General features: G+C 39.7%; 1 protein-coding gene across 1 annotated transcript; it reads right to left on the bottom strand.

The window, feature by feature from the left end:
* Positions 1-967: 967 nt before the first annotated feature.
* Positions 968-15,892, bottom strand: pnpla3 (patatin-like phospholipase domain containing 3). Its single transcript, XM_085436156.1, has 9 exons — positions 15,580-15,892; positions 14,110-14,342; positions 13,963-14,028; positions 11,156-11,365; positions 5,075-5,135; positions 4,788-4,961; positions 4,565-4,697; positions 4,346-4,453; positions 968-4,136 (listed from the first exon to the last, which is right to left on the bottom strand). Exons 1-9 carry the CDS (start codon positions 15,764-15,766, stop codon positions 3,914-3,916), a joined length of 1,395 nt encoding a protein of 464 aa, XP_085292282.1. The 5' UTR covers positions 15,767-15,892; the 3' UTR covers positions 968-3,913.
* Positions 15,893-17,116: the final 1,224 nt, after the last annotated feature.

Here is a 17,116-nt window from a genome sequence, read left to right as displayed (position 1 = left end):
AAGTCCTGTAAACAGCCCTGGATACCTCCTGGATGTTTAGTAACATTAACAAAACTACTGACACAGCAGGGAAAATCAGCTGTGATACAATACTGACTCTGGAAACAAATGAATAATTTACATGGGAAGGGGTCTATAATTTGAGGAAAATGTGGAATCATTACTCAATGAATCAACTGGTTGGGAGTCTGAAGTTTGATTTAATGAATAGTGGAGGTTCTACGTTCCATTTTTATAATATAAGGGTGAAATCTTCTGACAAGAATTCGTGGAGACTGCGTGGTCCTGAGAACTGAGACTTGGTGGACTCCTGGACTTATCCAGGGAGTTCCAAAAGGTTGATTCTGTTCATCTGGACGTAGCGTTTTCAGTGGGAAAAACATTGACTGAAGTATACACTTGGATGATTGACCAAACGTTCCTCCCACTGAAAACATCCAGATGAACAGAATCAACCTTTCTGGATTCACCTGGATGATTGAGCATGCATCAAGATATCCAGGGAGTTGCCTTATTACAAACTATTCCTTCCTGTATGTGTAACAGCTGACATGTAAGAAAACATTTCTGTCAGATCTTTAGTTGTTTGCGTGTTAATAAACATACTATCATTTTGCATGAATTCATGCATCACTCTGGGGTTGTCTGCAGTGCATGAAACTGAATTATAATTATTCATTGGGGCTACTAACTCACATGCAGATAGGAATCCAATGCAATGTATTTTATAGTAGCCTAAGAATTGAATCCGTGTCTGCACATGGTAATCAACTGGCTGTCAAATAAAACAAAGAAGTTACAGTCCAACAATAGTTTTCCATTTTCACACGTGCTCTAAATAAAGCATTTGATTGGCTTAGTAGGGCCACGTGGGAGGAGTTGCAAGGCAAGAGGTCTGTGTGTTTCCTGTGTACATACATTTATGGTAAAGGAAAAGGCTGCACAGATTAAAATAAGGTAATCAGAGTACAATACAACATGAACTATTTTTATTGTTTCCATTAGAGTCAGATATTAATCAGATTTGCTTTAGCGCATGTCATGTCACAAAGACAAACTTTGCCTTAATAATATTAGAAAACAAAAAATAAAAATAGTCAACAAACTCAGGAACATCAAGAAGTATTCTAAATCAAATAGGGCCTGGAGCTGAAAGGTGTTCTTCACCTGGAGAAAGAGGAGAGCAGGTTTTTTCATGCGCTGCATGAAGAATGAGGAGGTTTGTTTCAAAACTATATCAGCCATCCAGTCAAAATCACTGCACTTGTGCAGGAACTCTCCGTGTTTGACTTTATATATAGAACGTGCATATTTTTGTTGTTTTGTGATCATATTTTAGTCACACTTGCAGGTGTCTGCTCTACCATACACACTTGAATTATGGGCTGCTCCTGAGATTGTAATCCTTCTGGGACTTTCTCCCGTTGTTGCGGATGACTTCTGAAGTTCTCTTGTGTCAGGATGAATCTTTGTGTTTCACAGCCTCATGTGCAAATGTGGCTGAGACCACATGTGGCTTTATGTTGTATAAAGTGCTTTGAGTACTCCAGGAGAGTAGAAAAGTGCCATATAAGAATCAGTCCATTTACCATTTACAGCAATGGAATCAATTGTTTAATCTTGAAATATCACAGTGCCTTAACACAAATTACATTTGTGGGAAACAAAACATTTCAATATTTCAAGGTCTGACCATGTAAATACCAGCAAATCTCTGGGAAATAGCACATTGAGTTGATATTTTATACTTAAAAGAAGGGAATTAAAACAAGCCTGTCTTCAAAGGTCATTGCACTGTTATCTTTTAATTTTGAACTTAATAATATAACAAATAAAAATTGTGACTGTGACATGTGCAAAAGTTTGGTCACCTTACAGAGGAAGAAGCTCAATAACCACATCTGATGGCGGTTATTGAGCTTCAGTGTTGGAACCATTAGCAAAGGTCTGCCGCTGGCTTTATGGCTCAAAATGATTTGAAAGTGAATAACATGACTTGTGCTGTTTGGTAGATACATCTCAATATTTAACATTACTTTTCCATTTCAAGTCAGTCACCCTGAAAGTTATACTTACAGTGAGCTGCAACTTAGATATAAAAGCCATTATTGTATGGCGGGCTTCAGGCAGCCGACTGTTACTTATTTAACACTGAATTATATGTTATGGGAGAGTTATTATCGCCTACAGAAGACAGTTTAATGGCATGTCTGAATACTGTGCCTGTGCAATGTCTAAAGTGTTAAAAGTTTGTAAAGTTTTGTGGTGTACTGGACCATGTCTTCATCCATGCTAAAACTGTGCGTTTGTCCTATAAAAATGGAACGTATTGGCTCCAGCACGGTACTGTGTCGGTGCTACAGAGCACTTTGCAGATGCAAACAACTTGACATTGCTGCTATAGTTTAAAAACATACATGTACTGTTTAATAACTGGAACATGGGCCACTCTTGTTTGTGGTTCTGTTGGTCCTTTTGCTGGAATTACAGAGTTCATAGTGCACAAAGAAATTCTTTGTACTGCAGATTAAGGCTGTGGTCATTCCCTTTTCAGTTTACGCTTCCTTTCAGCCAATCAGCATTCAGCCTATGCACTGCATTATTGGCCAGAAGCAATGGGCTGATGTGACTTGTACTACTGATTGCATTCCCCTTTGCCTAGCTGGCCCAGGACCAGAACCAGCCTTTAACCTGAAAATGTCAGCTTCAGTGCATTTTCTCTAGCAGAAACATTTCAGGTTTCAGTGGCCAACTAGTAATTTGGGCATGGGTCATTACTACTGCACAAAACAGCTTTGGCTGCCTTCTTCTCTCCCTTGAACATATCTACAGACACCGCTGCCAAAACAGAACCACTAACATTCTCAGACACTCATCACATCCAGGTCATCATCAGCTTAGAAGAGTCGCCAAATAATAGGCAACCAGTCTCAGGAACAGCTTTTTACCCCAGACCCATCATCACACATAACTCTGCCCAATCATGTGAAATAGCCTCTCCTTATGCAGTAGAGATTTACTAATACAAGACAGCTGCAATGACGAAGAGTTAAAAGTTCCAATTAAGTGAACAACTTGGTTTTACTCAAAAATCCTGGAAAGGTCACCTGGATTAATGCTAAGGATTGTTGCACCAAGATTTGTAATATTAGAGCCTTTATATATAATAAATAGATTTCAGGTTTAAAAGGCAATAAGGAAGTGCCTTAAACTTGCATTCTCCTTAAAGGCCACCACAGACTGACCCCTGTAGTTGCAAAAAGTCTCTTTTTAGTAAAACAGCTTTCAGCTATGACCTAAAAAAAGACTCCTGATGACTTTGAGGTCTCACTCCCTAGTTTCACATTATACTGAATACAATCAGTCTCTCTGGAATTTGATCGCACTGAGAACCAAAGGACACCTTCACACGGTAGCCCCGCCTTCTTTGGTACCCGTTTTACTCTGTGGAGTATTAATTATTTAGAAAATTAAAATCATTATATACTGAAAAAAACTTTAAATTAGTGATTGGGACCACAAACCTTGGACATATCACTCAACGGTACAAGTCCATCAGCGTGGTGAAATGAAGAAGGAGTCAATATTTGAAGGGAAAGAAAGAAGCTGTCATTGAATGCACTGGGATGGTTCCTATGAATGCATATTTTAAACCTAAAAATATTTAGGGAAGTAGATAGATATCATACTGTGCTGCGCACCGATTTAGGTCATAAAACACATCACAGAAGTACAATACTCTTTGCACTGGATGGAGTGTTCAGAGTCAGTGTAAAAAACAGATACACACCAGTGAGTACTGGCTAAAATTTCTACCATCCATCGATCCATCCTTGTCTCAACAAGAGAGCTGACATTAGACCGTGTTTCTGTTAAAGTTCAGGTCCTGGAGCATCTGACTGTTGTGAACGTTCTATGGTTCATCTTGGATGCCAACAAAGAAGCAGACATCCTGTGGGGAGGAGGGATCGATGGCTGGATGGCTCTGATGAGACGCGGAGAAGGCAGATTTGGGGATTTCCCAGTAGTTGCTGTGGAGCTCGACAGAGGAAAGAGCAGGTGGGATATCTTTCTGACTGGGCCCGCACTCCGAAGATAGCGGTGGAACACTCAGGCATTTCCTCAGGCAGGGCTCACTGTACAAAAAGCAATGGAAACAAGATTCATGTATAGAAGTGAGAGGTGATCTGGACTCCACAATGAGAATAGTGAAAACAGAAAAAAAATGAAGACAGATATTTTTCCAGCTTTCAGATTATTAGAAAGAGGACATGTCTGAAAGCGTCTGACGCTAAACCTCTAACGTTTGTTTGAAAATGACTCTGTATGCCATATTTTCTGTCACCTCATAGCGCTGGCTTGTTCTCCTTTCCAGGCCTGTCTGTAAACATCACCTGCCACCTCAAACAGCCAACGGACATCAGCGGGCACCTCTGGGATCCACTCTACAAACCTGGTCCAAAGCAAAGTGGTAATGGTCACGGATTTGACACCAGCTAATTTTAAGTTCAAAGCTCATTTGGTTAAAAGTGATATACCGTTATTGATGCGACCTCTGTCTTACCTCTGGGCCACTGAGTATGCTGACTGTACAGGAAGTGTGTATGGCATGAGCATGTAGGAGGCCACCCTTACTGGCAGCATCCCAGATACCCTGCCATACAGTCCGGATCTCTCTTGGCAGGCCTCACAGAACACTGACAGCCACATACAGAATAGGATGCAGTTCTTTAAACATTTTAAAGAAGAATGATGCAATCTGTGCTTATTCTGGGATGATACCTTACCTTTCTTGATTGAAGTAGGCAGACTAATGTGTTCATCCACCCCACAGTGCTGTTTACGAAGTAGTCGGAGCCTTCGGAGCACCCACTCCTTGGTTGTTTCAGTATTGTTGCAGCAGCTGATCGAGCTCTCTGGCAGGGAAGGGCCAGCAGTGGGACACTCCAGTGCAAGCAGGTCTGCAACCAAAAAACACCACATAGGTAACACAGTCCAAATGTCAAACTAGAGGCTGATATGAAAGTGTGTAAGTTGGAGAATGACCAAAGCAACCAAGGAATAGAGGACTCACTGTTCTCTTCAAGAAAGCGTAGAGCATCTTTATAACCGCTCTGACACATCTCAGCCAGCACCTGTGGACGGGAGGCAGAAAATATATCTAATAAAGCTGCAATTCATTCAAAATGGAAAAAAGTTAAATATTTACAATAAGACATTTTACTTCTTCATAAAAAATATCATCATAGATATATCAAGATCCACCCCCCACCAATTTGCATGTTCTCCCCATGTCTGCATGGGTTCTCTCCTAGTTCTCTAGCTTCTCCATCTCCGTGAAGTTAGTGGGGTTAGGTTAATTAGTGATTCTAAATTGGCCCTAAGTGTGAATGTAAGTGTGAAATGTTGTCTGCCTCTCTCTTATGTCATCTAGGATATGCTCCAGCCCCCCGGGACCATGAATAGGATAAGAAAAAGATGATGGATGGATTTGAAGGCATAAAAAAGCTAGGATGGTTCAACAAAGGGTGGAAAAGTAGGTGGTACTAAAATGAAGTAATTAGGTTGATCGACAGCAGGTCAGTAAGCAATTTGGTATAAAAAACAGGATGTTAGAGAAGCAGAGTTTAAGAACGCAAAGATGAGCAGAGGTTTACCAGTGTGCAAAAATGTTTCTACAAATTATGGTATACCAATCTGAGCACGCCCAAAAAGAACTAGTCCATGGGACAACTTCAAAATAGTGATCTTCAAGGTGAAATTCTGAAGGCTGACTATGTCATTATTTACAGCTCATAATGTTATCAGAAGATTCAGACAACCTGGAGAAGTCTCTGTGTGCGAGGGACAAGGCCAGAACTGAATATTGGTTGCCCGTGATCTTTGGGCTCTCAGGTCGCACTGCATTAAAAACAGATATGGGTCGTCCATGTCTCTGAGTCGACTCTGGAGGAGAAGTGTAGTCCTTACACAAAGTTCATGCAAAGAAAAATCCACATGTGAACATTGTGGACATTATTCCAGAAGCGGCACTGCCTTCATATAAGCATTTAAAATCTTCCTGCAGCATCTAATCATTGTTTGAAGTTCTGCTGTGAGTGTGTACATTTCATAGGCGAAGATTGACACTGTAAGTGCAATCAGATGTTTCTCTCTGGCTGGCCTCACGTCTTATTATTGCAGTTGTTGTCTTTGGTATACTTGCCAAAATCTCAGGATTTAATTTTTTACCTGATATGACTGAACCGAGGTAGCTGGAAGTCTTCACGGTTACCAGCCTCCACTGAATATTTGGTCTCACTTGCCTGGGTGTTGTTGGTCATGAACTTTGTCTTCTTGGACCTGAGCTCCATACCACAAGCTGCTCCATTAAGATATTCCACTAAGCAAGCAAGTTCATTTCATTCCCTGCATGTCTTTCCTCTGATGGGAACTGTGACTCATTGCTTTCTATTGGCATCTTCCATAACTGTCATACAGTACTGTGTCTGAATCTGTATAACTCCTAATTTATTTATATTTTGCTTCCAAGGAGTCAGACTTGAATTTTTTAACACTCTTGAGCAACAGTTCTGTGGGGTTTTGAAGGTCTTTAAAAGTTTTTCTTTGGACATTGGCTGCTTTTTCACTCACTTTCACTCAAGTCCTTGTACCTGAGTACCTGAACAGGTGTTTTTTCTTGTTTGCTAAGCCACTTGAACCTGAGCTGTGAGTCATTCAAGGATAAATAAGCACCTAACTCAAGGGATGAACCTGTGTTATGTTTATACTAGCAAAAAACGTAGAATCTCTGTCATAGATAACATCTTGAAAGGTGTCAAGTAGTACTTTTGTACCAATAAAGGTGATTCCAAAGAGCTATTAGCTGAAAACTTGGCATATCATGGCATGGTGTGCAGCGTGTCTTTGAGGAAAGTGGAAGACAAAAGAAGAAATGGCTGGCCTATCTGCAGCAGACACTTGGTACCTAAATGTCATGACCTTAAGAAGTAAACAAATCCTGCCAGAGGACCTGAGAATTGCATGTGGGCTTTCAGTTGATCCATCTATTGTTCACCAAAGCCTCGTCAGAAATTATCTCAGTGAAAGTCATTTCAAGGAAAGGAAATGGGGAAAAGAAATAAATTACATATCAAGTGAACTGAAAAGGAGTCTTGGAATGTTGGAAGCCAGGAGACATGTAAATATGAGTGTATACAGCAATCCGTAAAACACGGTCTGTCATGGTTTGACGCTGTATTTCAGCTACTGGCGTTGATGATCTTATCAAAAATGAAGGAGTCATGAAGGTGGTCACACCAAGACGTTGACTTTTAAGCTTGTTGGAATTGTAATACTGTAATATTGACACAATCTCCCTAAAAAGGTCAAATACTTCCTAATATACAGTTTAGCATTGTTAAAATTAAATATACATGCCTTTCATTGTTATGCTATTAAAGTGTTTTGGCAAGTGAAAGGTACAGAGTCGTGTCATTAGGTCTACTGTCAGTTTGTTTTATTGTGTAATAGCTTCAATACCAGCAAGCTGTGACATTGTTAGGAGATGCTCGTTTCATTGGCTGGGATGGTCAGGCCACAGGAGACACATATTTGCCAAGCCTGTATGTTTGTATTAAGGACTCACTTTGTTCAGGCATGTAATGTGTGCACTTGTTTTTCAGGTGAAGTGATATAGTGATGTCATTCCAGGAAAAAACACACACATCCCCCAGACACAGATAAGTGAGCTCATTGACAAAATCATAGGACCCAAATAAGGTATGCATACACACACGAGAAGGGGGTGAGGCTATATAGCAATGATACAGCAAATAGATGTACTGCAACAAGGTCAAAGGTCACCTTATCTTAGAGGTTAACTGACAGTCATCACAGTGGCAGGAAATAACAAAAGGAAACTTGGCTTCAGTTTGAATAATAACAATTACATTAAAAAGGCACTTAAAGGCCTAAAACCAAATCTGAGAATTTTGGGGAATTTCTGTTCAGGGGATATTCATTTAACAGATGTTTTAAGATTTAGGTTAATGTTGCATTCAGCACCATAGGACCTCTGTGGCACAGACATCAGGAAAATCAACTGTACATAGTGTTCACTTGAGGCACTTAGAACAACTACTGTAATAAAAATGAAAGATAGTGTACAACACCACTTTGACTTCTCCTGCAGAGCAGCCACTGTGACAACAGTTAGTAGGTAAATGTTACAATATACAAGCACAGAGAGTCACTACATTTGAGATATATGACAAATATTTAAAGATTCTCTTAGGTAATGCAAAAAAGCACAAAATCCGACAATAGGTAGTCTGAGGTAGCGCTGAGCTTCTAATGACTTTGCACCATATTTTGTTGCAGATATAGAGTTATAAGGTGGACTTGCATTATTTCTGTCTAGTTGTTGTAGATTTTTCTCATTGTTTATCTGAAGCTTAACAGCGTTACATTGACGCTGTCTATTAACCGTCAGCAGAGCTAATCAAATTAGCTGCCTAGCTCCCACAGTAATTTTGTCAGTTTACTATCAACCATAGCTGCTAGCTGTTACCTTAAACATAACTTCACAGGCAGCTAATTCTGCTGTTTTTTGCGTGTTAAACAGCTAACTTTAATGTTTCATGGGGTCACGTCTTGAAACATGATTTCCTTAGGGATTATTAAAGTATTCTGATTCTGAAATTCCTCATAAAGTGGTGTTCACATTAAAAGCACTGACATAGAGTTTGGTGTCTTAAACCTGCGTTCCATATAAAAGCCACCATATGGTGACAGCTGTGGTTGTGTTCACGTCTCTAAACATTTTTGGTCATACTGAATATAAATATTTAGTACATTTTGAAAATATGATTCAATTTATCTGTTGCACAAAGCCAGCTGGTTAAAAACTTACTGGTTAACAAAGGGCTAACACTAGTCAGCAGCCAATGAGCATGCGGTCTCAGAGTAAGCCCCACCCCCTTCTCGTCACAGCTTTTTTTGCAACAAATGGCAGCAAAGCTCATCTCAGTGCTTCAAAGCAGGACTTTTGAAACCGGTGGTTGAGTCAGAGCAGCTCCTGTATGCCTACCTGCAGGGAAGCTGTTAGCTGGAAGAGCCAAAGGCTGCGCTGTTGGTAACGATACTGTCGCAAATGAGTCATTTTTAGTATTGATTCGTGTCTGCGTATCAATGTTTTCACATAGTTATAGTTCATTTACTCTGAATTACTCTGAATTAGCTGACGGGTTTGTAAACATGTAGCTTTTTCCTGTGCTTTGGTTCGTTTTCACACAGAAAAATCAAGTGAACTCCAAGCAAACCAAAATGCGACACTTCAGCCTGCTCAGTGGCCAGATGCTTCTGGGGCGGGAGCAACAAAGGTAAATACAGGAAGAAGGTGTTGTGCTCTAGGCTACTAGAAAACACAGAGAAAGTGGTTTACACTGGGTCCGAGGCTCAACCACCAGTGCTCCCAATGTCTCTTCCATCACACTGCACAGCTATGTTTGGTTTGAGGCCATGGCAGAGGTGTGTGGTGCAGGTTTTACCCTGCTGCTGGGAGATGCTCAAACAGCACTTGAGTGGTGCTTAGTTTGCTGGCAGTGTCTCAGAGCTGCTTTACACACGCTTTCCAGGCTTTGGCGACTCCATCAAATAGGGCTGCTCAATTAATTGAATTTTAATCACGATTACGATCTGGGCTTTCAACGATCATTAAAAATGACTGAGCCGATTATTAGCCCCTCCCTCATTTATCTGCGACACCTTAAAGGCCGGTCCGTGAAAATATTGTCGGGCATAAACCGTCCGTGGCGCAAAAAAGGTTGGAGACCGCTGATTAAGAGGACCCGAGGGAAGCTCGGAAAGCTAAGCAGAAGTTATTTGGAGAGTGACTGCCGTTGGTTGAAAAGAGAGTTTAAAAAAAAAAAACTTCAGTGGTGTTGCACACCATTTTATATTATTTTTTAAAAGTCATTGTTAACCCTTTAAAGCCGGTCAGAGCAGCACGCTCCGTTTTGCGTAACTACTGTTAAATCCCTGTAGAACCTGAACCGTGTAAGCTAGCGCAATAATTTGTTTTGCATATGAAACCGGAGGAGTTGTACTTACATCTGATGCCATCAGCTTGTCCTCGGTCACGGTTTCCTTCCACATATAGCTTTGCAAAAACTGCATAAAAAGCGCTTGCAGGAACAAAAACATAATATTCCAGAAACACGCTTTGTGATCCGATCAGCTGTTCGTAACACTTCCCACAGTGAAATGATGCACCTGCTGTTTTCTTTGCAAATTTGCATCATAGGATTGTTTTTTGTTTTTCCTGCAGTATATAAAAACTGTATCTCCAAAATAAAACTATGAAGACACTCAAAATAAATTTCCTGTTGTTGTAAACTATTTTTTGCAACTTTATTGTATTTAAAGTTTTGAGGGATAAACCTCTTAAATTTCTCCAAATAGAAATATATGTAAACAAAACAAAAGCGATTTTCAATTTTTTTTAGTTTATTGCACTTTTTTGCAATTTATGTAATTACTATGGACTTAATGCATACATATTATTAAAATATGGGCTATAACAGTTGTATTGATGTATAGCAACTTGAAATGCTCCCACAAATGGCACTACAGCATGTAAAAAAAAAAAATAAAAATAATATAAGCTCTGGTGGACTTGGTTCTATAGTAGGTCTTAAAGGGTTAAATAAATATCGTCAAATAATCGAGATCTCAATTTCAGTGAAAATAATCGTGATTATCATTTTTGCCATAATCGAGCAGCCCTACCATCAAAGACCGCCGCTTCTGAGGTTCTTGTCTGGTGACAAAGGATTGACCCTTTGCCTACGCACAGATGCTTTTACTACTATTGTTAATCCTTGTAAAGGTGAAAGAATGATTGATTTACTGTTTTGTTATTTTAGATTTTCAACTTTAAAAGATGAAAATCTTAAGTAGGGGTCTCCTTCCTTCTATTCTCTACTTAAAAACATGTGACAGAAGCGACTATCAGTGAGAGTGCAAGATACTGCTGATTGACATATGGCCTGGTAGTAAATACATTACATGGCCTACGCAACCAAAGCCTGGAATGTCTGCAAGAAACTGACCATCAGCTTCAGTGCAATGCACAACGAGTACATCGCCTCCAGTGTGCTGCACAGGTACCTACCTTGGGTTCTGGTGGAAAGAGAGCCCTGCTGAGGCGGTACATGTTGCCCATGTTCATCTGGATGCTGGTGTTAGTGAAACGCAGCTCATGAAAGCTGGTGGACTTATCCCGTGGACAGATGTCACTTTCGCCAGAGAAAGGAGATATGGTGATGGTGTTCTTCAGCTCTGACTGAGGCAGGTTATCACTGATCCCACCGTCTACATAACGCTGAACACACACAGACAGTTACCAATATACCTGGAATAAACACATCACTCTTGGTTGTCATTTATAGAACAGGCCACAATGAAGCACAAGGAAACTATTCATTTCTGCTATACCCTGATACCTGGGCCATGCACAAACTACAAACTTTTTTGGTATGCACATTTTGATCCACCATCTAATTTTTCCTGTGGCTGCTCTCACCTACCATCACACAGGACACTTACAATATTAAAACCCAGGCTTCACATTTCACACAATTTTAAAGACTTTACCCAGTTTTTATGTAATGAAAAATTCTGATTACATTTCATTCTCTCAACCAATGGGATACGAAAGCAGGGTTTTCTCATTTAAAGCGCTTAAAAGCGTGACGGAAAGTAGGTCAGTAAGGGAACAGTTGACTGTGCACACAGAGTAAAAACATGATGTTCTTTTTAAATGAATCTTTGCTACACGAGTGTATTTAATTAACTTAAATATGCTATAATTACTATTTTGTTACAATTTTGTTATAATTTCCTTAATAGTAATAGCTAAAGGTTTTAAAGGTTTTAGCACTTTTTATTTGTTTCTTTAGTATTTGGAGACATCCGACTGGAGTCAGATCTGTGGCAGAACAACGTTCCCAAACATTTCAGGCAAAGTGAAAAAAAAGAACTTTATTAGAAAACTACACCTGATGTTAGACATCTGTCTGCATGTGCATACACAACCAGCCGTGGAACACACAGTTCAGTGAAATCGCACATTAGCTTACTGAGCTGTACTCCCTTTTCTGTGTTCACACTGAACTTCAGCACCAAGTTTCAGACAACAACGTCTACGCAGGGTGAAAAGAAACCAGGTGTCCTGTTTTGTTGTTTGGATGGAGTTTACAAATCTTTGACTGTACCAACTGCATTTGATTTTACACATTATAAATGCCTATATTCATTTACAACACTGAATTTTATTTTTTTAAGTTGGACCCTGATTTTTGTCACTGTGTTTATCTTTGATTACAAAGCTTTTAGATTTTGTTATCACACTGACATGTCAGCTGCTTCAATTGTAAATGAGAATTTAAATAAATTTTAACTGACACAATTTATTTGAGGATTTTCAATATTATTTGTTTTTTCTGTTTTCTTTAAGACTTTCATTCCCTTTTGTAAATCAAAGTACATTCTTGTTATTATTAATCCACCATGTCTGCTAAACATGGCATTTCTATAACATCAGTGTTTGTTGTTGGACTCTTTTCATTTTTAATAAATGAAACATGTATGAACTGTAAGTGTAACTGAAAATTGACATTCTCTGATAGTGGGAATCTGATTATCACTAAACTACAAAAATGTGGAGTAACTCAGCCCTGCTGTCATTTTTACGACACCAATATCAACTGAACTTCAGTATAACTCAGTATAACAACAGTCAAGTTTCTTTTTAGTTTCACTTGTAGTTTTAGTTTCTCTTCTGAATGACATTTGTAGGTGCAGATTTTAAAAGTTCAGAACAGGCATTTTACTGTGAACGTAACACTTACAGTCATTTAGATATCTCACTCTAAATTAACACACTGTACGTTGTAAGTCCCAGCAAAGCCTGTGCTTCCTCAGACAAGTGAAGAGCCGAAAGGGAAAAGTCCAAGTAAGTCCCTGAAAGTGTGATATCATTCAAGGTTACTAGACGCTGACTCCAAAGGAGTCTGACTCTAAACTCTGCCATTCATAAAGCACTGACTTTTCTCAATACATGTTACGTCAGCACATTCGGCTAAGTCAGTGAAAATCACTCCTGAATACATTTCATTCTTTTGAAAATATTAATCACCTGTTTATTAAATCAGAGGCTTCAGAATGTAAGTCAACAAACCAACAGCTTCTACATTCATTTCTCTATATGGTCGTATTAATTATGTGATTAGTGTTACCATAGCTGTAATTTGCCAGATATCTCCATTATTTTTAGCATAATCCAGTCAACACACTTAATGTTTGTGTATTTGTTAGGCAATTTCAAGGAAATGGGGTTGAATTCTAGAAGATGTTACATTTCTTGATTTGTTATCAGGTTTATTATTTTTATCTGCTGTGACTATGATGAACTCCACTTTTGTGATTTTGCTATTATATTATTCTATAACTGGATCTAAATCCAGTCATGAGTGTCTCAATTATAATTGTGGTAATAGGAGAGTTGAGCTGATTACTGAATGAGATTGCTGCCAAAGTCCAAGAGCTGCTGATAAGTCACAGTAAAGCAAACAGCTATATGCTGGGACCTGCAGCTTCTTTATCACTGCTCAGATTGACTACTACACAAAGCCATCCCACAGTCTTTACTCTGTATATTAAATGTGTATTTTTCCTTCTTCATGTTTAATGCTTAAAAGAAGCTAAAATCAAATGTGATTATACAAGACGAGCCACGTCTCAATAACATTTTTTACACTCTTTTGCATCCACTCAGCGCTTTTCAACTTTGCTTATTGCTACATTTTTTCTTCACTGCTCAAGCTTCCTTCTTCTTTTTCTGTTCTTTTTAGTCACATGTGTGCGTCTGCTTCCCCAAAGCAGAAACACGCATACATACATGTAAAGAAGCAAACCTACCATTCCTCTGAAGCACGGAGGAATCAGTCCACAGTAGATGGGGATGAAACAGCTGCAGATGAGCGCCTGTGGATAGAGCACAAGGTTAAACTACAGAACACCCATTCCCTGTTATGTGGAATATACCCACCACCTCTTTGTCCTCACCTGAATGAGCTCCTCTTTGGAGTCAAACTCTGACACGAGCACATTCTCCCCATCACTCACTCTGGTCAGAGAGATGCACAGTTGCTTTGAGGCCAGGGTGTGTGCGTCAGAGGGCAGGTTGCGATTCAGGCCAGACCTTAACACCTTAATCAGGTTGAAAGTTGGATGCAGGGGGCCCAGGTTTCTCTTTCTGGCCTCCTTAGCCACCTCAATCACATCTTCACAGCATTTAGCTGGGAATGAAAACACACTAATTAAACCTGTATCAGTATTGTCTGACGCTATCGATGATAACCTGGGCGTCAGTCTAGGTTTACAGATGAGATCGGTCTGTAATGATTGCTTCATCATGAGAAAGAAAGTGAAAGGGTGCCTCTGACTCAAGCACAGTCATGTTGTGGTATGAGCCAGTCCCATTTGAACACAACCTATACATATATATACACATGTATATCAATGAAAGACATTCTCTGCCTGCTCTGTATAAGCCTTGCACATATATGAATTGCTGTCTTAAGTTTATAGTACTACTGGTCTCAAGTTACTGACAAGTAATATGTAACCTTGAACAGAAATTAGCTACTAGACTATTACACTCTTAGTTGTGCTTAAGGGGCGATGGTGGCTCAAGAGTTGGGAGTCCGTCTTGTAATCGGAAGGTTGCCGGTTCGAGCCCCGGCTCGGACAGTCTCGGTCGTTGTGTCCTTGGGCGAGACACTTCACCTACCTACTCGTTGGCCAGAGAGGCCGACGGTGCGATATGTCAGCCTCGCTTCTGTCAGTCTGCCCCAGGGCAGCTGTGGCTACAACTGTAGCTGCCTCCACCAGTGTGTGAATGAATAGTGGAATTGTAAAGCGCTATGAGGGTCTCGAAAAGCGCTATATAAATGCAGTCCATTATTACAAGTGAATTTACAGTACATTTAATGTGGAACATGTGGAACTGCCCCAATGATCCGGTTTAATAGCTTTACACTCTAAAAGGTTATATATTTATTTATTTATTTTTATCTTGGGGGCTTCATGTGATTGTTTTGTTTTGATGTTTTCTCTCCCTTTTTTAGGGTTTCTACTGTTTTCTACTGTAGAAATCTGAAAGGTTCCTTAGATATAAACGTTTATTATTACTTTATTTCATATATCTGCATGCTAACATGTAAATGGTTTTAACTATAAGTAGCCTATGTTTTAAACAACGTTTCGTATATACAAATATTTCATAGTATATTTACAATGTATACAACTTTCTACTAACTTTAAGGTTCGTGTTGTTTATGAAATCGACCTAAATCGCTCTTGTCAAGTGCAACTTTCTTTACGCCTGCTAACTCTACAGACGCCTGCTATCTACACAAGCTGAACCCATATTTATACATATCCCCAGCAGGCTATCAGATCATATTCGGTAATGAATATGATTTTAAGTGTACATTATTATTCAGGCTACCGAGCCCCAGCATTGTATCTTACCTATGGGTGCCTTGCTGGCGAGGATCGAGGCGGTCAGCGCACCGGCCGAAGCCCCATACAGCTTAGTGGCCTCTTTGATAAGGTACGGAGCTTTCTCCAGCAGGCAGCTGGCTACTCCGATATGGTAAATGCCCAGGAACCCGCAACCAGCGAAGGACAGGTTCCAGCCACGGCTTAAGTCGAACATAGCGGGGCATTCCCCCGCTGGGGTATTCTGACAGGTAACGAAGACTGAGCAGGACACCAAGCTGTCAAGCCTGTCACCGCCGCGCGGCCAGAAGGAACGCACGCAACAAGTCAACAACCAGCTATAAAAACAAACTGTGGTGCGTTCAATGACTGTCAGAAAAAGCGTTACGAAACAACGCAACTATGTCCCACTTATCGATTTATTTGTATTATAAGTACATATACATATGTGCATTTCTACTGTCACTGTTTATTAAAAAGGCGTATTTTAACAAAGAGTCATCAACTCGATCATTTTATTCTACTTAAATGACATGTCAAAGCAATATAAAATATGATGTCGTAAGTAATTTGAAAGTCTTCCTATTACCGAGTTAGTACAAAGGCAGCACGGGTTACTGAGGCTTGTCACATGAGCCAATCCATCCAATCAGTAGAAAGGTTTGACTCCGAGACGTCACAACACCTAAAAAAGGTGACAACAAAGTATAAGTTAAAAAAGACAATGGGCAACATTAACAGTATATGAAAGTTCTTGCTTTAAAATCATTTCACTGTGTTTTAGGCTTCGTTTTTATTGATAAAATGTTTTTGAAGATAAATCCACAATGGTAACATAACATGAAAAGATATAGAACTAAAAGATTGCAATGTCTTATCTGTTCTTTGCGGGAATAAAACTGACAGATGAAGTGTGAATGCATGTTTCACAAAGGGCTAGACATTTCTTTTTTGACTTTATTTTCCAAAAAATTTTTTAATTTATTTTTAATTTTTATTTTTTAAGAAATGTAAGAAAATTTCAAACTAAAATGCCACGTTTAAATAATTTAGTAGTTTCTAGAAATCACTTTACCAGCAGTAACACCTTTCAGTCTTATTATGTAAGACTCCACAGGCTTTGCACACCTGCATCTAAGCAGTTAATCCTATTCTTCCTGATAGATCCAATCAAGCTCTGCCATATTAGATGGAAATTATCTATAACCTGCTATCATCAGGTCCTATTCAACCACACAGATTGAATAACTTTATCATGCAATAACTCGAGAAGTGTTCTGGTTGTTTGCTTTAGGTCGTTGTCTTGCTGAGAGGGGTGCTAGTGCACCAGTCTCAGGTCACTGCGCTGTGGAGCAGGTTTTCTTTTTTGTGTTTGGCTCCATGCAATCTGTACCCGAAGTCATGCTGTATCAACACAACATGCAGTCATCATCACCAGCCTCATAGCCCAATAGTTCTCTTTTGTCTGTGGAACGAGTTTGCTTCTGCAGGGCGCGCGCATCCTCGAGCCTGCTGAGTGGTCCTGATGCTGGTTCTCATGCACGCGTATTACATCACTTCTCTGTTG

Source organism: Copadichromis virginalis, linkage group LG17, assembly GCF_057382275.1.
Source record: "Copadichromis virginalis isolate Kocher_CV1m ecotype Utaka linkage group LG17, C_Virginalis_male_GT1.1, whole genome shotgun sequence".
NCBI classification, from domain to species: Eukaryota; Metazoa; Chordata; class Actinopteri; order Cichliformes; family Cichlidae; genus Copadichromis; species Copadichromis virginalis.
The sequence above is the reverse complement of the archived record's forward strand: the minus strand, read 5'-3'. Positions and strand labels throughout refer to the sequence as shown.

What these genes read in the sequence shown, in the direction of transcription:
- pnpla3 (XM_085436156.1), bottom strand. Translation starts at nt 15,766, where the DNA reads ATGTTCGACTTAAGCCGTGGCTGGAACCTGTCCTTCGCTGGTTGCGGG. An exon ending in CTCCGTGCTTCAGAGGAATG is followed by an intron (nt 11,366 to 13,962) that starts GTAGGTTTGCTT and finishes GTGTGTGTTCAG; the next exon opens with CGTTATGTAGACGGTGGGAT. An exon ending in TCTTTCCACCAGAACCCAAG is followed by an intron (nt 5,136 to 11,155) that starts GTAGGTACCTGT and finishes TCCCGTCCACAG; the next exon opens with GTGCTGGCTGAGATGTGTCA.